Consider the following 20,268-nt stretch of genomic DNA (forward strand, 5'->3'; position numbering starts at 1 on the left):
AAAGGATTAAATAAATTGATACAATAAAGCCTTCAGCACATTGCCTGGTAAATAGTAAGTGCTCAATAAAGGTTGGTTATTGGTATTATCCTCCTAGCTTATCAGCACAGGATAAGCTCACCCTGTAGGCACTTAATCAACATTTGTTGAGTGATTGAGGATACACAAAATGAGGAGGCTGATAACAGCCTACCACCTGTTCCCCATTGTCAGGAGATAGATTTAAAATGGCTTAAAAGAATCAGGAAGTGACTAAAAAAACTATTTGGGTCTCTGGAAATCAAGCCCACAATTCAGTGGCAGGGCCAAGGAGAGACCTCAGGCCTTTGGTTAGAGCTGGGCCTTCACCCATCTAGAGTGGAACATCCACCCTTGATCATTTTATTTTAATTTTACTATTTTTAAAAAAAGATTTTGTTTATTCATTTGAGAGAGCACAAGCCTGGGGGATGAGCAGAGGGAGAGGGAGAAGCAGGCTGAGCAGGGAGCCCGATGCTGGGTTCAATCCCTAGACTCTGGGAATCATGACCTGAGCCCAAGGCAGATGCTTAACCGACTGAGCCACCCAGGTGCCCCCACCCCTGATCATTTTAGAGATAACCTGGAGTCTGCCTTGAGTTTTACAGACATAAAGCCGGCACCTAGAAAGGCCCATTCTAGCTCTGGCTCACTAATTCAGAAGCCCACAGCTTGCAACAAACAGGTCAAAAAGGTAGCTAATTGAGTAAAATCAAAGTTCCAACTTTGGGGTGCCTGGGTGGCTCAGTTGGTTGAACGACTGCCTTCGGATCAGGTCATGATCCTGGAGTCCCGGGATCAAGTCCCACGTTGGGCTCCCAGCTCAGTGAGGAGTCTGCTTCTCCCTCTAAACCCCCTCTCGTGCACTCTCAACCTCTCTCTCTCTCAAATAAATAAATAAAATAAAATCTTAAAAAAAAAAAGTGCCAAACTTTGTCTCCCAGGAGACCAGAATTTCTTGGCAAATCATCCTGTCCGGTGGGTTTACTTTCTATCCAGAGGTCTGCTGCTCTGTAAGACGTGCCCAGGGCCCCTGGTTCTGTAGGCAGCACCCCCACCAGGCCCCCATCTCCTGGCCACCTTACCGTGTACCGCTGAATGGCATGGTAGCCGTGGTATAGCTCGGCCAAGTGCTGGAAGTGGCGGAACTTGTCAAGCATCGCGTCCTTCTGGGCAGGGTCTGAGGGGTGCAGTGGGAGGGGGGGAGGGGGAAGATGTGTCAAGCCACATCTACAAGGAAGGGTGAGGCAATGACAACACTGCCAGTGTCCACTCTCCCCCAGTTATCAGACCTGTGCCAGGGAGACTGACAAAGAGATGCAATGATGGGAAAGGTGCTGCTTAGGAGCTGGAACCTCCCCAAGACCGGGAAAGTCTCAGCTAGGCACAGCATGTGGCCATGCAAAGTCTGAGAACATTTCTCACCCATCTCCCAGATCTGACACTACAGCCTACCAGGTCATTCCACTGGGGAGAGCCAGCATGAAGAGGGTGATCACTGGCACCCGGACATACCAGAGGAGCCTGGCGTGGAGGACGAGCAGATGTCAGCTTTATTCATCTCACCTCCAGCCTCCTCCCTCTGTGCCATGCCTTATACAAAGCACAGACCACTGGCCGGAACAAAAACATGCCACCTAACGCCTGGACCTAACAGTTTCCAAACTATAACCACAGCTTCTGTGAGGCTCACAGCAGCCTTATGAAGGAAGCAGGATAGGATTACCCCCATGCCACAGATGGGGAGGTAGAGTTTAGGAAGAAATTGTGACTTGTTACAAGTCACCTAGCTGCCTCCAATTCCAGTGTTTTTCCCACTCCAGCATGCTGGCCTTAGTCCAGTGAAGAATATCTCCCTGTCCCCTCCGCTTCCAGAACTCCCTCAGTGCATCATGGGAAGTCTCAAGAAAGCAACAATGAAACTATTTTCCTGCCTGGAGTGTGTTATTGTAAAGTGATCTCTTTTTCATCTTTCCATTTAATTAAAATTTTTTTTAAAAGCGCTCACCTGGGTCCAGTTATAGGCTCCCAGGTAGCAGGGGAGAGATACGTTCTGAATTAGCAACACAGGGCAGGACCTCCCAACCATAACCCCAGGACAGCCCTCATACCATCATTAAACTTATGGGCAAACTGGAAAAAGATGACACACCAGATTATGCTGCTGCAAGACAGGGTTATGGACAATACACCCAATAAACAAGCCCAGGGCTTTAATTAAAACGTTCCAGCTCCTTCGATGTTTATCTTGGTGCCAGAGCAGGGCTGGGGAAAACAAGTGGCCTGGCTGCTGTTTACTCACCTTGAGCTATATCAAGGCACTGCATGGACAGCATCCAGTAATAATAGGCAGCGTCATTAAATCTGCTCTCGACCACGGCATTGTGTGTGAGTTGCTCCAGCACCCTGACCGCTTCCCGCTGCCGCCCGGCCTTGTGGAACGCTGGAGGGGCACAAAAACACACACAATTTGGGGAGTGGGATGGAATTCTGCAGGGCTTGCAAGGGGCTGCTGTAGAAGTAGGACACTCATTGGGAGCATCTGCAGCACTTCGTTGCTGGGATGCGCCTCTCAGGCCGAAGGCTATAAATAACTGAGGCTACATCCTGAAAAGAGTACAGTGAGATATATTCCTTTCTGGCTGGGAAAAGGCAACTGACTTCAGAAAAGCACGGCAGAAAGAAAAACCCTGGGGCCAAATTGCAGGGCGAAGTCTGAGGATGGCACTGCTGCCCATCACCAGCGAGGTCTTACCCTCACCCCGTTCCAGGACAAGGCTTTGCGACATCTGGGGTGACACTAGTAGCACCTGACACTTGAACAGCTTTGGTGGCTTACGAAGTATTTTCGTTGCTGATTCCCTGTTGGATGGTCACAACAGACTCACGAAGGTGTAGGTAAAGTGGCATACCCAAGGTCACAGAACCTATCCCCACGTAAGTCCCCCATCAGTCTTCAACTGTGTGCTTTCTAATGACAACCTTGAAAAATACGGCTCCCAGCTCTAGCAACCAAACGTTTGTGAAAACATGCAAAAAAATCTCTCAATAATCCCTACATCCATTTAACAGAAATTTCCTGACTCTTAACTATGTGGCCAGACCCTCAGGAAGTTGGGGGCTGCCAGGGAGGCACTTCTAGCTGTGACACTTGCTCACATGTGGGCACTCAGATGATCCACATCCTCTGCTTTAGAGAAGGAAAAGGTCTGGCCTTTTTTCCAGTCTCATCTCCAATCTCTTGTCTGAGTACCAAGTTACTATGGCGATGGATTCTTGGAAGGGCAGACACAGACAGATGGATAGGTTGATGTGTTTTGCCCAAACATGCACATACTTCAGCAACTGGGTGCTCTGGAAATGCTAAAGCAGAAGAGAACATGCTGTCTTTCAATGGGGGCTTTTAGCTGAGGAGCTCCAACAGGGAGACATTTGTTCCGCAATGTGTCCGGAGGTGGCAACTGTTACCATATAGAAGTGTAAATGAGATGCTATGGAATACGACACACCCAGCTTCAATTAGAAGACTTCCTAAGGAGGCAGCAAGACCTAGTCACAAGAATCAGGTTCCCAGGCGGACAGATCCTCGTCCAAACCTCGCTCTGCCACTCTCTCTGGCTTTGTGACTTTGCGGGGCACAGTTAGCCTCGGCGTCTCTGCAGGGCTGCTGGCGAAGTTCAGGGTTATGTAGTTAAGTGCCCAGCCGGTGCCTGACACAGAGAAGGCAGTCACATTTTAAAATTGCTATTACCGGTAAAAGCTCTATGCTTCCTTTTGCTATCTCGGATACCGCCATATGTGGGGTGCAGCCCACTTTACCAGTGGAAATGCCAAGGAGCAGAGGACACCCTGTTTATCTGAGCCAAGTTACTGGTGGCCGTAGAGAAAGAGGCAGGTGAGACCATGCCGGCCACACTGTGGGAGTTCTCATATTTTGTCCCCATCCCAGCCTGGCCCAGATTCCGTCTCTGCCACTTCCTTGCTGTGGAACTTCAGGCAAATAAATCCCTTTACCTCCTCCAACCTCAGCTTTCTCACTAGAAAACAGTACCGACATCATAGGGCTACTGTGAGGATTAAGTGGGAAGCTACTTTGAGTGCACAGTGCTTTGCTCAGAGAAGAGACAGGACCTGCCTGAGGTCCGGAGGCATGTGAGTGATGGACCCAGGTGTGTCCAACTCCAAAGCCCACGTTCTTTCCACTGCTCCCCAGTCTTCACCAGGAAACACGTCACATTCCCCAGGGTGAAGTCGTCCATCCTCAGACCCGTGATGGGAGGGGCTTGACAGCCTTTCTGAAATGTGGGTCTTGGCAGTACCATCTCCTGCTCCTGCAAGGTGTCAGTCTGTGTGGCCTACCTTTCTGGGCTTCCTCAAAACGATCATTCTCTGCTAGCCACTGAGCGTAGGGCACATAGATGTCATCCTTAAATTTGGGATGCTTCTCACCCAAAGCAAAGGCCTGGAGGAAGGAGCAAATGCATTCTTAATAAAGCAGCCCCCACAGCCCCCATGAAAACATGGCACTTGGCTGAATCCATTAGGGATGTGTCATATTTTGCCAGCCTGACAACTCAGAGGGGGAGAGTGCCTCCCCCTACCACCACCCCCAGAAACGCAAAAACAAATCAGCTCTTTGAAAACAAAAGACAATTAACAGCAATATGCAAGTGACTGGATTCAATAACAACACAGTCTGTTTCTGGACCACAGAAGCAGCACAGAATCGGAAACATTTTATTTTGAGGGTTTGCGTGGGCTCCTGTAGCGCTGCAAACAGATTTCTTTTAATTGCAGATGACACCTAAGGAAACAGAATTGACATTATCATCGTCACTGCTTATTAGCTGTCAAAGATGACTATGGACTTGGTCCTGTATGGGACCCAGTGACTGCTTTGTCTAAGCCCCAGAACCACCCGTCAGGCTAGGAGAACTGGAAATGAGTCATGGGGGACAGTATGTGGCAACAGGGAGAAAGTTTGCCTGATGCAGTCAGGACTGAGTGTTTCTAAGATGCTCTAATTTATGCTGCTTGAGAAATCTCCTAATAAATTTATCTTGAGAAGCCATTATTGCCTCTGTCCTTGGCCCCACCTCTTCTCATCAGTAACCTTGTCACCTCACCAAATGGAGCCACTCAAGAGGGCAGACAAGAGTCAGACAGCTTTATTCAGAAAAGGTCTTGCTATGGCTCTGTAAACTAGACCTCAGTGGGTGGATGGGTGGGTAGGGTGGAGCGAGGACCGTGGGTGCAGCCCCTGATCCTCTCAGGAAGGAGTCCAGGTTAGAGGGAAGGAGGAGGAGAAAGAGCTGCCCCTGAAATGGTTCTGGCAGCCTCCACCTGGAGAGTATGGGTGGCATTTTCTGTCAAATGGCACCTAGCAGGTTTTGAATGTTACACAGGTGTGTCTCCATGTCAGAGATCTATCAGCATGTGGTGCTGGTCACAAGCAGCTCAGACCCACAGCAGGCACAGGGCTGTCCTGTTAACTCTCACATCCCCAGTGTCTATCACAGGGCTAGCATGAAGCCAGCAGTGCATAAAGATTTTCTGAATGAATGAACCAATAAATGGACCTCTAAGACACGCTGGCTCAGAGAATTTGAGGGTTAGTCTCCTGACAGCCAGACCAATGTTCGTTCTCATGATGAGGGCAGCTGCTCTCCATCCAAACCCCAAAAAGCCACCTGTGGTCCAGGGCTCACATGGGGCCCCCTAGCCCATGAGGCATGCTCTACCCTCACCTCGTCCCAGCGCTGGGTCTCCACATGCAGCTGAACCAAGGACTTCAGGTCACCAATCTTTAGGTAGGTTTCAGCAGCATAGCCAGGGTTATCCAGCTTCTTGAAGTAGTAAGCACACATCAGCAGGGGCTCCCGCTCGGCCTTGTCCAGTTTACGGGCAATGTCGATTAACCTGGAGAGGTAAAAGCACAGGGAGGAGATGGACTCCTGTAACAGGAACCTGATGGAAGAAAGCAGCACGGGCTTTTGGGTCTTCTTGAGGGCAGGCTCCATGTCGATTCATGTTAATGTCCCCAGTGCTCAATATGGTGCCACGGCCCTTGGTGCTTGACAGGTGGTTCTTAAATGAGTGAATATATAATCCAGAAACATTGCCCAGTGACCAGAAGTCACCTGCTAAAGGACACTGTCTCCCCCCACTTTGTGTGTGCCTTTCACAGAGTCACTATCTATCCAGCAGTATCTGGGGATAGAAATGAACACCTACTGATCACTTACTGGTACCAAGCACAGCACCATGAGCTTTCACATGTGTGATCTCATTGAATCTTCACTGCCCTTAGAGGTACTATTATTCTCATTTTACAGATGAGAAGACTAAAGGCTAGGTCGAAGGTGAAGCAGCCTGCTCAAGACTCTGCAGCCAGCAAGTGGCAGAATGCTCTTTCCACACTGTTTCAGGAATTCTCATAGGAAAGTATAGGTAGAGGCATGAGAATTCTTCAGCCGACAGGACTTTAGAGGAAGAGGCATGTGTGGAGCCAGCTCTGAGCTCTGGAAGAAAAGCCTCTTGGAAATCTTGGGTGTGCCTCTCCTGCTGGCCAAGGTGCTGACCATGGGCGAGGGGCCACAGGGACCACTGGGGCTCACCACTCCTTCCCAGTGGTAACTGGCCCTCCCACTACTTGTGAGGACATGAGGGGGTGGATGAAACATGCTTATTCCCTCTGGTCAGGCTGGGGTTTGGAGTAAAACCAGCTCTCTCAGGGGAAAGGGGCTCTACCCAGCTTGCTCTTTGTGAAAAAAGAAGGGGAAGCAGCTGTAGCAGATCCCTGTCTCAGACACAGGCAAGCTCAGGGAGGCCTGTCAATCTGTACTTAGAATAATAATGACATCTAAAAATAACATTTCTCAGCAGAGAAAGAACACATTTTTAGGGAAAGGTGGCACAGCCAACCCCTTAGAGCCCCCCCAGCCCCACCCATCAAACCAAATGTCCCTGGAGAAGAGGCACCTTTTACAGCCAGACCTGGAAAAAGGATGGAACATGCTTAAATATCTCTTTCCTGAACTAGTTAGGTATCTCCAGGGTAACCTGATACATGTCAGTTGCAAATGAAAGTGACATGAAAAACCAGAGGGGAGAGCAGGGCCACAAATCTGCCTGGTTCTCTCCCGTATCACTCCTTTTGTGAAAAGAATAATTTGGGGGGCAAGATCTGTATCTTCAAGAAACTTCATTTTGCACAGGAGAAAGATGGGGCGGTAGGTCACATACATATGGCACGTATGTGAGGGGCATACATGGCAACTACATGGTGGGGTTCAGGGAGGTAACTTAGTCATCAACCTGCCTAGGCCACTACGACCTGTGGACCACAGTATGGCTTCCAGGATAACCAACAGCCTGTAGGGTTCAGACTGAGCCACTGTCAGGAACTGCTCCCTCACATGTTCTTTACCAGCTCTGGCAGTGTGCACCTGTATGTGTACACACACACTCACACACACACACACGTACATGAGTGTGAAGTCTACCTTCCTTGACTAGGGGAGGAGAAAGCCCCCCCTTGGAGGTCTGATGCTCTGGGAGTCTCAAAACTGAATCCATTATCTCTCTGGGCAGCCCCACTGCATGCCCACCCCCCCTTCTGGGTGACTCCTGGTTTGTGCTGTTTTTTTGGCCTCATGCCCTTCCCCTTCCTACCACTCTCTACCTCTTAAAATTCAAGGCCGTTCACGCAAAGACCACATCCATGGTTCCTCCCATGAGAATTCTTGTCTCCTTCCCTGGTGTGCTTAGAAGTGTTCTTGTTCAGGCGCCTGGGTGGCTCAGTTGGTTAAGCGACTGCCTTCGGCTCAGGTCGTGATCCTGGAGTCCCGGGATCGAGTCCCGCATCGGGCTCCCTGCTCGGCAGGGAGTCTGCTTCTCCCTCTGACCCTCTTCCCTCTCATGCTCTCTCTCATTCTCTCTCTCAAATAAATAAATAAAATCTTAAAAAAAAAAAAAAAAAGAAGCGTTCTTGTTCTTTTTTTGGTTCCTACCATTACACATGCTAGGGGCACTGAAATCAGCCAGGTCAGTTTGAAGCTCAGCTCCATGGTTTCCCAGCTGTTTTGCCTCATGTGATCACCTGGTCCTTGAGCCTTGGTTTCCTCATTTGGAAGCTGGGCATGGAAACACCACAGCTTAGGGTGTGGGGGAGAATCAAGTGTTTGTAAGATATCTCAGTGCCTGGCTCCTAGGGAAGGCTCAGTGAATGGCAGCTCTAATGCCGGGGTATTTCCCCTTACTTTTCCCCCACCCCCAACCCTTTCTCCAGGGATCCACTAAGCTCCTCAAAGGCAGTGACTGCCTCGTTCAGTCTCTGTCTCCCAAAAACCTAGTCACTATTACATTTGGATTATATATTTAGAGAAATACTATTTTTTCCCTTGTCAGTCAAAACCAAAAGCTGACATGACATGACATGCTGCCAAATGCTTCTTCGGGCAGGGACTGAAAACCCACATGTCAATCCAGCCATGGTCGCCACTGATCTCTATGGCCTTGACGTGCTCTCCCGCTGAGATATACATCTCCACAGCGGCTTTAGGCTCGTTGATATTTCTAGCCCAGTCAGCCTGTTTGGTGATTAGCATCTTTGTTTCTTTGGGGTCTCCAGATCCAAGGAAATCCTGAGGAAGCACAACAAACAAAAACACTCCAGATTAGAACTTCCTGCTGCCAGCATTACATCAGGCTGCCGAAAGCTGGAGCAAGGAAGGGCTCTGTTTGGCTGAAGCAGGCAATCAGGATGCAGGCGTGAGCCCATCCCTGCATGGCTGACTGGGGGGCAGTCCCAGGTGTCAGGGAGGAGTGCTCATAGGCTGCCCCACAGGTGCTCCTTGGGAGTGTGGGACAGTGTCAAGGACTATGGCCCTGAACGTTTCCTGCCCTTTCCACTAACAGACATTTGTTCTTCAGCTAAACAATACTTTCCGGACTCTTTGGAGTACTTACACAAACTCTGCAGTGTTGAGGTTTTATGATCAGGTTACTTTGTCTCTCTCTCTCTCATATAGAGACAGATATATGTGTGACTATTCCCATATAGTGACTCTACAACCTGGTTGCCTAATTCCAAATATCCAGACCTACAATCTTTATTCAGTTAAAAGGGATGATACCACATGCCTCAGAGTGAGGCTAAGCATGTGGTCCCATAAACCTAAGTGACAAAATTATGTACAGAGTTTTAGGGGAGCCCCACTGTGCCCTCTCCTCAACTACCACACCACACTAGGAGTACTGTTCACATCTGTTTTCTGATTCTGTTCACATTCTGTTGCCTGAACTTAGAGCATCATCCTACTGGCTTCTTCCCCGGTTATGTGCCGAGAGCAGGTAAGGAGCACAAGTGTTCTTAGTTAGTTACTTTTCGACTGGATGATATCAAATCCTGTTCTGTTATCAGGTCTGTAGAGGTAGGGGCAGCAGGAGGCCATGGGGGGGTTAGATGGGGGGAAGAGGGCTAGAGAGAACCTGGGAAGGAAGAGATAACAGGGGGCCTCTGAAAGCCCATGGCTGGCTTCTCTGGGTTAGCCCTGGAATGCGTGAGAAACAGCCTCAGAAAATCATCTCTTTTCAGGATATAGTTACCCCAAATATAGACATGGGAGTTTGCCATAGTTGAGGCAGCTTTGGTGCTGACATTTTTAAAGGTGGGGCTTTTCAAAAAGGGAAATTAAGAGTGCTTAGAGCCCAGATCTGCATTACTAGGAAGAAGTGGTTTGTCTTAGGAATAATGTACCCTGCAGAGAGTGCACTGTGTCAACCTCACAAAGTATAAAAAAAGCATTCCTTTCCCCATGATTAGCACTCATTTGTCAGGAAAGTACAGTCAATGTATGCTAAAAACCCACTTGAACAATTAGCTCTCTTTTTTTCCATTTGCTTTCAGGGTAATTGTGTAGCCCCTAAAATAATATATTAGATTGGCCTAAGACAACCAACTGTTGTAAGGGGAGGAAAGGGCATCATTTACCCTGATGCTGGGATCCAATAAAAGACAGGCCCATCTCGCTGGCCTCTGGTCTCTGGAACTCACACAGGGGAAGAAGCTTGGAAAGCATTCACTGACAATCTGAAGATGCCTAGTTTGGGCCGTTACAAACACAGCCTTTATTCTTGGTAACTAGTATAACGCATACTGTTTATGCGAGTGCAAAGCTGGAAACTCTGCTAATCTGGTTGGTTAAATGAGGCTAGCAGCTGGAGAAAACAGGCATCATAAGAGAACAGAAATGTCCTTCAAAGTGAGTGCTCGGTGGACTCGGGGTGACTATAGTGAGAAGGGTCAGAGGCCAAGAGCAAGCCATAAATTTGGGTCATCAACAAGGAGACCAGCCAGACACAGCTCACAGGCTTGAAGGAGCCACCTCCAGCCCAACAGCCCAGCTCAGGGAGCTCTGACCTAATTGAAGCTGAGTCTAAATGATTCCTTCGAGGCTCAGCAAACTGGGTTTTCAAAGGTTCTTTGGTTCCATGAAGCTAATTTACATGTTATCTGGGGCCATGGCAAAGACTGTGTCCTGGAGTGGACAGAAAGAGGCTGTGCTGAGTGATGAATGAGACTAAACAGTGTTCTCATGCTTGGTGATTTTGATAAGGACATACTACATAAGAGTTAAGAGCATTATAATTCCCTTTATCACCATATAAACATGTCACTTATCCGGAAAGCATACAATTTATTTGTACGTGGGAATGTAATTTAAAAATTTTCTGAAAACCAGATTGAATCTTGGGAAGCAATTTTCAAGTAAACAAAAACATGCCATGTTAATAAGCGCTGTATTCCCCCCGTGCCCCCCATCATAATGTGTATGTACACATTTCCTCAAAGTCAGACTACTGGGGGGGACTGAAACAGAACCAACCTACTTGGAATTGCGATCAAAAACTAAAACCAAAACAACCCCCAGAATATTTACCTTCATAGAGAGGCAGACCAGATGGAGTGTGTAAGTGGGCTGCATTTCTGGATGGGAGACTGTGGGTACACGAAGCTCACCCGAGGTGTGAGGAGGGGCCTCAGTGTAGGGAGAGGAGTGGGGCTGGCTGGGGAGAGGCCTTAAGAATAGCCACTCTGTGGTCACACTTAGCTCCTCTCATTTTCCCAGCCTTTCTCTAGTTTGGCCTTTGCAAAGGGCTTCCTCATACATTATTTTGTGCAATTCTCAGAACTGAGCTGAGCTGTAGCTATGTTACCCTCTGAGAAGACAATGGAGGCTCAACAAAGTGAAGAGACCAGGAAGGACCCACAGGAAGGACCAGGACTCACACCGGCTCTCCAAATGCCAAGTGAGCACTGCAGCTGCCTACTAGGAGGTTTCAGAGGTTCCAGGAAAGGCTGCTGGTTCTGAAGAACAACCACATCCTGCTATTCCTAATGCCTAAATTCTACTCCTAGGGATTTAATCCTTTAGTTAAGGTTTTGTCCTCAGTTTAAATGTTGTTATCCCCAGACAAAGACACACTGATTTAGCTGTTCTCAGTATGAATGCAGTGTTAAATACTGTGTGTGTGTGGGGGGGGGGGGGGGGGGGAGTATAAGGAGAGGGTAAAAAAGTGGAAGAGGACAAAGTGGGGGAACCTCAAGCACTTGGATCTGGGGGATGGGGTGAAGGAAGCATCAAGGTAAAGAGACAGGCTAGGACCAAGGTGCTCATTCAGATATTAATGACTAGAAACCCCTGGGCCACATCACAGTCACTGAGATGCAACCTTCAGCCCCAGGATCTCACAGGTGGGACAGAAGAGCACAGCCATCTTTGGGAACAAAAAAGGAGGAAAAAAAATGGGGAAGATTTTCCATCTTGAACTTGTGAGCTAGGTAATTACCATTAATAGCCACTAATTGGTTGTGGCTGATGACTCACTTAATAACATTCTGAAGCCTATCCTGACAGTACTGGGAAAGGCAGGTTAACAAAGGCATTTCTGTGGAAGGAAGAGCCTGGTTGCTCAATGCACCCAAGGCTCTTTGTACCTTGCATTAGGCTGAACTACAAAAGGCTTGATGGCCTAGGCTCCCCAGTGGGACTTGTTCTCACATAAACCATCAGGAGCCTGCTCTCGGAAGACCCCTGTCATGTACCCAGACCTGCTGGGGACTAACCTTAATAGAGGACCTGCAAATGCAAGGGAAATCTCTACCATCACAAATACAGATGCACCCCTGGGGTGACAGGAAGCACACTGTGCTAGTACTGGAGGGCAGGGACTCAGTCATGGTGTCTCCAAAGCCCAGTGAAAAGCCTAGTACCAATCAGAGAGCAGACATTTAGGAAACCTTGGCTGAAGTGAACAATATTGTCCTGTATAACAATGGTAGAACCAGCTCGTGCCTGAGGACACTGATTCCCAGTGGCTTCTACAAAGGTTTGAGAGAATTTGTGGGAGAAATACCTGAAGCCCTGAACCCTGAACACTTAATGAAGGGACCATGCTGGTTCAGGCTCACTCTTCAGACAGTCCATCCAGCTCTGTCACTGACAAAGGTCTGAACTGTCATTCTCTTGTCCCTTTGATGTCAGCCTAAAAGGTGAGTTTTAGGCCAGCTTGAATCAGTGGCCATTGATGGTTCCTTTGTTTGCCAGTTTGCCCAAACCCTTACTAATAAGGCAGTTGCTATTTTCCATCTGTATCACTTCTTGGGATAAACATCTTGGGCAGTACAGTATCAGAACACTGGTGGGTTCCACGTTGCAGCTTGGGCCCAGGTTGTGGCTGGATTACCTTGGCATACTCAAACATGCGGAGGTCGGTGTACATGTCGAGTGCGAGGTTCTCGTGCCCACTCCTCTTGTACAGTTTGGCGGCTTCGTGGAACTTCCCCTGGTAGGAAAACACATCTGCCAGAAACAGGTCATTGTTGGTCTCTCCCCGTTTCTTCCTCTCCTGGAAAAATTAGAAGCACAGGAAATAGCCTCTGCAGCCATGGCAGGAAGCAGCCTTTACAAAGGTTAGATGTTGCTATTTCAAGTTAAGCCCCTGGGCCTTTCTACTGGAACCTCCACTTGGCTCCTGGGCTGTTGTGTCTCTCACCTAGGTTTCTGGTGGGAATGCTTGACAACAAAAGCAGATTTTTTTTCTCAGATGAGTGAAGATCAAAAGTAATGCAAACTTTTGTTTGTTTAATGGAAATTCCTCAGGGCTGCTTTCTTGTATATTCTTCCAAGGAAACAACTGTATAGTTAGGATGGTGTGTGTTTTTTTTAAAGATTTATTTATTTATTTTAGAGAGCAAGAGCGTGCATGCGTGCAAGTGGGGAGGGGCAGAGGGAGAGAGAGAATCTCAAGCAGACGCCCCGCTGAGCGTAGAGCCAGACATAGGGCTCGATCTCATTACCCATGACATCATGACCTGAGCCGAAATCAGAAGTCGGGCACCATGGGTGCCTGGGTGGCTCAGTCGTTAAGCATCTGCCTTCGGCTCAGGTCATGGTCCCAGGGTCCTGGGATCGAGCCCCGCATCGGGCTCCCTGCTCCGCGGGAGGCCTGCTTCTCCCTCTCCCACTTCCCCTGCTTGTGTTCCCTCTCTCGCTGTCTCTCTCTCTGTCAAAAAATAAATAAAATCTTAAAAGAAAAAAAAAGAAGTCGGGCACTTAACGAACTGAGCCACCCAGGCGCCCCTAGGATGGTGTGCATTATCCACTTGTTGGTGGCCCCCAAGCTCCCAAGATCTTCCAAGTCCCCAGGCCTGGTTTGGCCGAGCTGTGACCCATGATGATGCAGACAAGCAAAAGTTTAGGGTCTCTTCCCAAGAAGGAGACTAACAAAATAGGATGAGTCTTCATATGTCTTTGTCTCTAAAGAGGTGAGTCACATGTTGAGCATCCACTAGGTGCTGGTTATGTACTTCCCACAAGGACCCAAGGGTGAGTGGTACCACCCAAGTGTCACACTGAGGGAAGCTGAGATTCAGAAGAGGAGCAGGTCAGGGTCATACAGAGCTGGCATTTGGACTCAGTCTGTCTGACTCCAGATGCTCTTTGTACCACATAATACCACCTTCGGAAACAAGTGACAACAACATACCTGCATGCACACACACACACACACACACGAACACGAACACACACACACACACACACGAGTAGCATTGAAGATAAAGAGAAGTAACTGGCATATTCCGTCCTTCCATGTTAGGGAACATTCATTAGTCTACTGCTCAAGTATTTGTAAACACTCAATAGCACCCAATCTCTCATCCCCAGCAGTTTCCTTTTGCTTGTTTTCTAGCAAGTGCATCACAGTGGAGGAAGATGAGACATTGAATCAAACTCCGAGACAAGCTGGTAAAGTTTTAATAGCTGGAGGCAACATGCTTTCCCACTGACAGAAATAATTTTTAAAAACCAAAAAAAAAAAAAAAACAAAACCCCAAAAAACAATAACAAAAAAGCCCCCTACACATAGTTTAGGCTAATCAGTCAAATAAACTAACTCCTAATTGTAGGGAGTGAATCAAAATCTTGCAGTGAGATTAAAAAATAGGTTTCACTAGGCATGGAATTTAGGCATAGGCCACAGAATCATGGCCACCATGATCAGTAGAAGTGATTTACATATATTCAATATGTATGTAGCCATATGGGCAGATTCTCTTCCTCCTGTTATCAGTATAGTTATATTTCCCCTATCTCAAAGGAGCCTAGCAAGGAACCTTGGTTCTCTGGAATAATGCCAAATGCCCAGAAGTAAGCTACGAAGGCCTCAAAGCAGCCAAAATGGATCATTACTTGAAAGCAATTTGCTCTTTTTCAAAAGGCAATTATTACAAGTTTAACCAACTGCCCAGCTCATGGCACACTAGAAGAGGCAGTAAGACAGGAACTCAGTTAAGACATGATAAATGGTGAGAGGTGGTCTCACAGAGGTCAGTTACTTTTGCATAGAGAACATGTTCCATGGCTTCAGGTTAGGCCCCTAGATCCAGACTAGTGGATTCCCAGATGCTTGCCCCTGAAAATAAGCAGTACTGGGCATTACTAGTAGATGGTTCTTCACACATGCATGTAAGTAAGCATCGGAAGATACAGATGCTCACTCTGACAGTACTGGGGGAGGGATTAGGTGGGGAGGGTGTGCATCAAAAACAACTTCTTAGATGACAATATGGCCTTGAATAAAGATAGCTTGAGCTTGGGAATTAGACAGAACTGGCTTTGAGTTCCAACCAAGCTTTTGCCTATGGACCCTTGGGGACGTGACACAGCCTTTCTGAGCCTTAATTTCATTATTTATCAAACAGAAAGAACAGTATTTGTGTTCATTAAGTCAATGTGAGGATTTAAAATACAGCTGACCCTTGAGCAACATGACTGTTAGGGGCACTGACCCCCCCAGAGTTGAAAATCAAGGCATAACTTTGGACTCCCCCAAATTTAACAACTAATAGCCTACTGTTGACTAGAAGCCTTACTGATAACATAAACAGTTGATTAATACAGATTTTATGTGTTGGATGTATTATATACTGTAAAGTAAGCTAGAGAAAAGAAGATATATTTTCTAAAGATTTTATTTTTAAGTAATCTCTACACCCAATGTGGGGCTCGAACTGACAACCCCAAGATCAAGAGTCACATGCTCTACTGACTGAGCCAGCCAGGCGCCCGAAGAAAATATTATTAAGAAAATCATATAGGATGCCTGGGTGGCTCAGGCGGTTAAGCGTCTGCCCTTGGCTCAGGTCATGATCGCAGGGTCCCGGGATCAAGTCCCATATCGGGCTCCCTGCTCTGCGGGGAGGCCTGCCACTTCCTCTCCCTCTGCCTACCACTCTCCCTGCTTGTGTGGGCGCGCGCTCTCTCTCTCTGTCAAATAAATAAATAAAATATTTAAAAAGAAAAAAAAGAAAATCATATAGAAGAGAAAATACATTTACAGTACTGCCTTATTTATCGAAAACAATCCACAGATAGGTGGACCTGTGCAGTTCAACCCCATGTTGTTCCAGGGTCAACTGTAGTATACACACTGATCATGCATGGGACATAGAGCATGCACTCAACAAGTGGCAACTATTATTCAGCTGAGCAGTCTGTGAGCTCCCACAGGCCTCCCTTCCACTCAGCTCTGTGCCCACAGGGCTGAGCACCAGGCTTGGCCCATGACAGGTGTTTATTATTCTGAACTGAATTGCAGGGACAAGACATTTGCTGATTTCCTCCCTGCTTCCATATGGGAATTCAAATGTATCTCACATTTCCTTAGCTTCACAATAAATCTGTTCAGGAGAAAAAATATGTACGCCTTTTCATAGACAGTCACAGGAATTAAGAGTATTGTCTACAGTTACCCAGCAAATGGTGCCCACAGAACCAGCCCACCCCAGTCCACATGCTCCCTCCCCAGGTCCCATTCCTGTGGGTGGGGAGCAGATTGTGTGCATTTGGGAAATGCTTCCTACACTGGCAAATTGTTGGAGCCTTAGAGGATGGTAACTACCTAACAACCACTGTAGGAGTGAAAACCAGTTACTGAGAACCTATTTAATCCTCCTAGCAACGCTGCGAAATCAACCCCTTTCACAGATAGAAACCAAAACTCTGGAGAGATTAGGGACCTACCTGCCTCACCCCACTACCAAGTGAAAGACTGCACTCCTTGCTCCCAGGTGCTGTCTCCCCGCCCCATGGCATTCTGTACCCCCAGAGCAAGGCTGTGGCCCAAATGCCCAGACACCAGTGGGCTCTGTTTATGTGCCCTCAAGGCTCTCATCTGCTAGAAGAGCTCCCTATAAGCCACTGACAGTGAGTCTGTACTTTCTTGAGAAGGAAGAACATTTTGTCTTTTACCTCAATGCTGTTGATGAGCTCTAAATATCGGAGGTCTTGTACTCTGGTGAAGGCCTACAGGGGAAGAAATAAAAGAATGAAATCAACTGCCTTCTGGGCTTCAAAAGTGGGTGATTGGCTGGGGGTGGGAAGTCAAGCTTTAGAAAGTGAGCCAGTAAGGAGGGAAAAGAAGCAAGCATTGATTAATTGCCATGTGCTCAGGAGGGTTATACCACCCAGTGAGGCACGGCTTTATCCCTGGGATTAGTCCACACAAAGAACAGCAAAGAAGTCCTGGTTGCATCAATCACTTTGGGATTAGGTAAAACAAAACTATGATACTGCAGTCTGGGATGGTGCCCGCTTAGAGGAATCTCCATGCAAAAGAGAAGAACAGGGCGGTCTGATACTCTGAGGCAGTGTCATCGGAGTGGGAGTGGGGAAGATGTACTGACTGAGGAGAGACTGCTCTACATCTCGGTGACTGGGATGGAAAGCAGGAGACAGCTATACTTACCAACAGTGCATAAATACAAGGCACCCAGAGCCCACAGTACCAGCACAGAGGAAGAGGAGGAGGGGAAAGCTGAAAGGAATAAAGATGGTTTCTGGAAGGGAGAGGGAGTTTAGGGAATAAATCACTCCAAGTCCCTGGAAGGCAAACTCTTACGTAAATCCTAAAAGTGTAGCTCTTGCCTTGGACTCACAGTAAAGCCAAAGACTTTAACCCATGAGCTGCTAGAAGTTTCTAGGCAGCCTTTCTCAGGAAGACTGGTGTTAGTTAAGTCTCCTTTGGTGCTTTCTGATTCTGCAAGGGGTTTAGAGGATTATAACCCACCATGTCAGGCTGATCTTCATGTGGCTTTGCTGTCAATGTTTCTACCAGGTGTGCTTCTTTACAATGTCCCATTTGAAATGGGCTGACACACACCTACAGGAAGCAGCAGGTCCAGGAGTCCTTGAATATGAAATGCAGAAGAACCACCCTGACCACTTGCAGCCTCCACTTCGCTGCATGACATCCTCCACCCCAAAAGACGTGGGGAAGCGAGAAAGTCATCTGGCCTCTGGCTGCCTCACAGATGACCACAATGTGACTTCATCTTTTCATCCTGCAGGGCCAGCCATCCTGTCGGGGACTGGGGATCCAGAGGTGAATATGACCTGTCCCCCTCCCCATTCAGGGGCCCATGTGCTCAAAGGGGTGGCAGGTAGATTAAACAGACCATTGAATCTCCATGAGCTAAAAGCTATACAAGTATGAACTAGATACCCTGAAGAACACCAATTCACTCTCTGAGCACAGGCAGTGGTAGAGGCAGGATTAAGAAGAGCACCACGGAGTAGGAACCTGGCAAATGGGTATTCCTGAAGAGGAATTCTTTGAAAGGGTAAGGTAGGCATCACATGAGTAAAGGTAGGCCAAAAGTACCTGTGTTCCTTGCTGGAGGTCTTATAAGCTATCTTCTAGACCTGGGCTTCCTTAAAGCAAAAGGAAAGGGGAAAACCTGGAATGTCTGGCAAAGGGGCAGGGAGGAAAGGAGCATTCCGGGTGTCAGTCCTAGCTCTGGAGATTTTCCACCTGAGGGGCTCTGAACCTACTTCTTCCCTGCCTCTAGGCTCTCAATGTCTGCCTTATGGAAAGGGGCAAATTAGCGATGCCTCCTCCAAGGTCTTTCTAGTTCTGCTCTGCTAGGATTCTAGGATTTGCCACTTTGAGAAATCTGTTTCTGAGTTCCTTCGACCCTCACACATTCTGCAGAGTCAGGGGTGCCCTGGTTGGAGTGGTCAGAGTCACGAGGCCGGTGAATAACCTCAGCAGAGGGAAGTGTGGGAACTGGGAAGCAGCTGCAGTTCTGCTCACCACAGAGGTCCCGGGTGCTAAGCAGCTCTCCCCTGCCATCTAGTGGGGACACCAGTTTATTGCTGGAACCACCCTCTACCTCCCGTGTGCCTGAGTGACTTGGCAAAGCAGAAAAACAAAGGCTGGGGATTCGGAATTTGGATAAAATGATCAAACCCTAGTCTATGGTAAAAATCTTGTGGCTATAATACAATAATTTCTACTCCCAGGGAGTGCTTGGGGAATACAGGCTGGAAGTTAGTGTTAAACAAAAGAAGGGTTATTCTAGTTTTGTTTTGATCCATTCAAATATTTGCTGAGTACCCAACCCCATGTTGGCTGAACTAAGCTGAGATAAGTGTTTATTTCTTGGGTGTGAGGAGATGACAGTCTCTGAGGAAGACTTTAAATTTCATTCCAGGCTGAAAACAAATAAAACACAGTCTAGGAATACTTTGTTATTCCTCATCCCTCCTGGCATTTTGTGGGGGAGGGGGCCTGCAGGAGAGGGAAGCTCCCTCCATGAGAATATTTCCTCCCGCCTCTGAATTCTTAAAATCCTCTCTATTACCAGTTTTCTGACCCTTAGTTGATATAAAAATATAATTAAATAACAGCAATTTTACTTGTTTTAAAAACAGCTAGCATTTGTATAACACTTGCTAGTTCTGGAAGCCCTTTTACAACGTGGTAGTTAAGCCTAATGACCCTGTGTCAGGAAGGCAGGGCAGTTAGCATTTTCACCATCCCCACTGCAGACATGGGAGGATGGAGTCTATGAGAGAAGCGGCTGGTATGGGGTCATCCAGCCTATATACAGCAGAGATGGTATCTGGCCTTGGTTCCTCTCTCCTTTCATGCCTACAAGTCTTGACCTAGCACAGGGCGGGCATCACATACCCATGCAATTCCTTCCCTGCATGCTCAGTAATATGAGCAAATGAATATATGATTAATTGGCTATGGGAAGATAAAGAGGGAAGGGAGAAGTAGGGGAGAGAGAGTTGAAGGCCATTCCTTTCCTCCACCTCAGGTTCTAGATGAAAACCCAACTAAGAGCTGGGCTTTTTCTGATGCGTGGCAAGGGGTCAAATGTTGTCAGCCAGTTTCTGTAGTTTTAATATACTGGCCAGGAAATGACACCAGATTGAAGCCATCAAAGTATGTGGGAAGTGACACTGCCGTCAGAATCAGAGAGCTCGACTATCTCTTTGACCATACCTAGCAGGGTACAAAGAAAAACAGCACTGTGTAAAAAATGGCTAATACCAATAAGTGCTCATACCAATAATAAAAGCTACCCTTGATTGCATCCCTATTACGTGCCATGCTTTCAGCTAGGTGCTTTACATAATCATAGCTAATAAGGGTGACAGCTAGAATCTATCAGATGTTTCTCCTGTATCAGGCTTTACAGACATTACCACATTAGACCCTTAGAACTTTGTGAGGATGGGGCTAATCATCACCCCAATTTTATAAATGAGCAAACTTAGAAATGAGTTACCTGCCCAGACTCAGGAGGTAGCTGAGTTGAGATCTGAATCCAGGCCAGTCTATCTCCAGAGCTCACTACAGTATGTGTCTGCCTCTTCATATATCACCTGGAGT

At 47.5% G+C, this 20,268-nt stretch overlaps 1 protein-coding gene across 4 annotated transcripts in view; it reads right to left on the bottom strand.

Moving 5' to 3' along the window:
* The window catches only part of IFT122 (intraflagellar transport 122), a 68,612-nt gene that overhangs the window by 9,762 nt on the left and 38,582 nt on the right, over positions 1-20,268 (bottom strand). For all 4 annotated transcript variants that reach the window (XM_034998182.1, XM_034998178.1, XM_034998177.1 and 1 more), the window contains 7 exons: positions 16,836-16,889; positions 12,769-12,930; positions 8,497-8,663; positions 5,766-5,937; positions 4,378-4,480; positions 2,321-2,461; positions 1,104-1,198 (listed from right to left, as the gene is read on the bottom strand). In XM_034998182.1, the coding sequence (XP_034854073.1) occupies positions 1,104-1,198; positions 2,321-2,461; positions 4,378-4,480; positions 5,766-5,937; positions 8,497-8,663; positions 12,769-12,930; positions 16,836-16,889 (894 nt within the window). The remainder of the gene's footprint in view (positions 1-1,103; positions 1,199-2,320; positions 2,462-4,377; positions 4,481-5,765; positions 5,938-8,496; positions 8,664-12,768; positions 12,931-16,835; positions 16,890-20,268) is intronic.

Source organism: Mirounga leonina, unplaced genomic scaffold, assembly GCF_011800145.1.
Source record: "Mirounga leonina isolate KUSES-001 unplaced genomic scaffold, KU_Mleo_1.0 Mir_94, whole genome shotgun sequence".
NCBI classification, from domain to species: Eukaryota; Metazoa; Chordata; class Mammalia; order Carnivora; family Phocidae; genus Mirounga; species Mirounga leonina.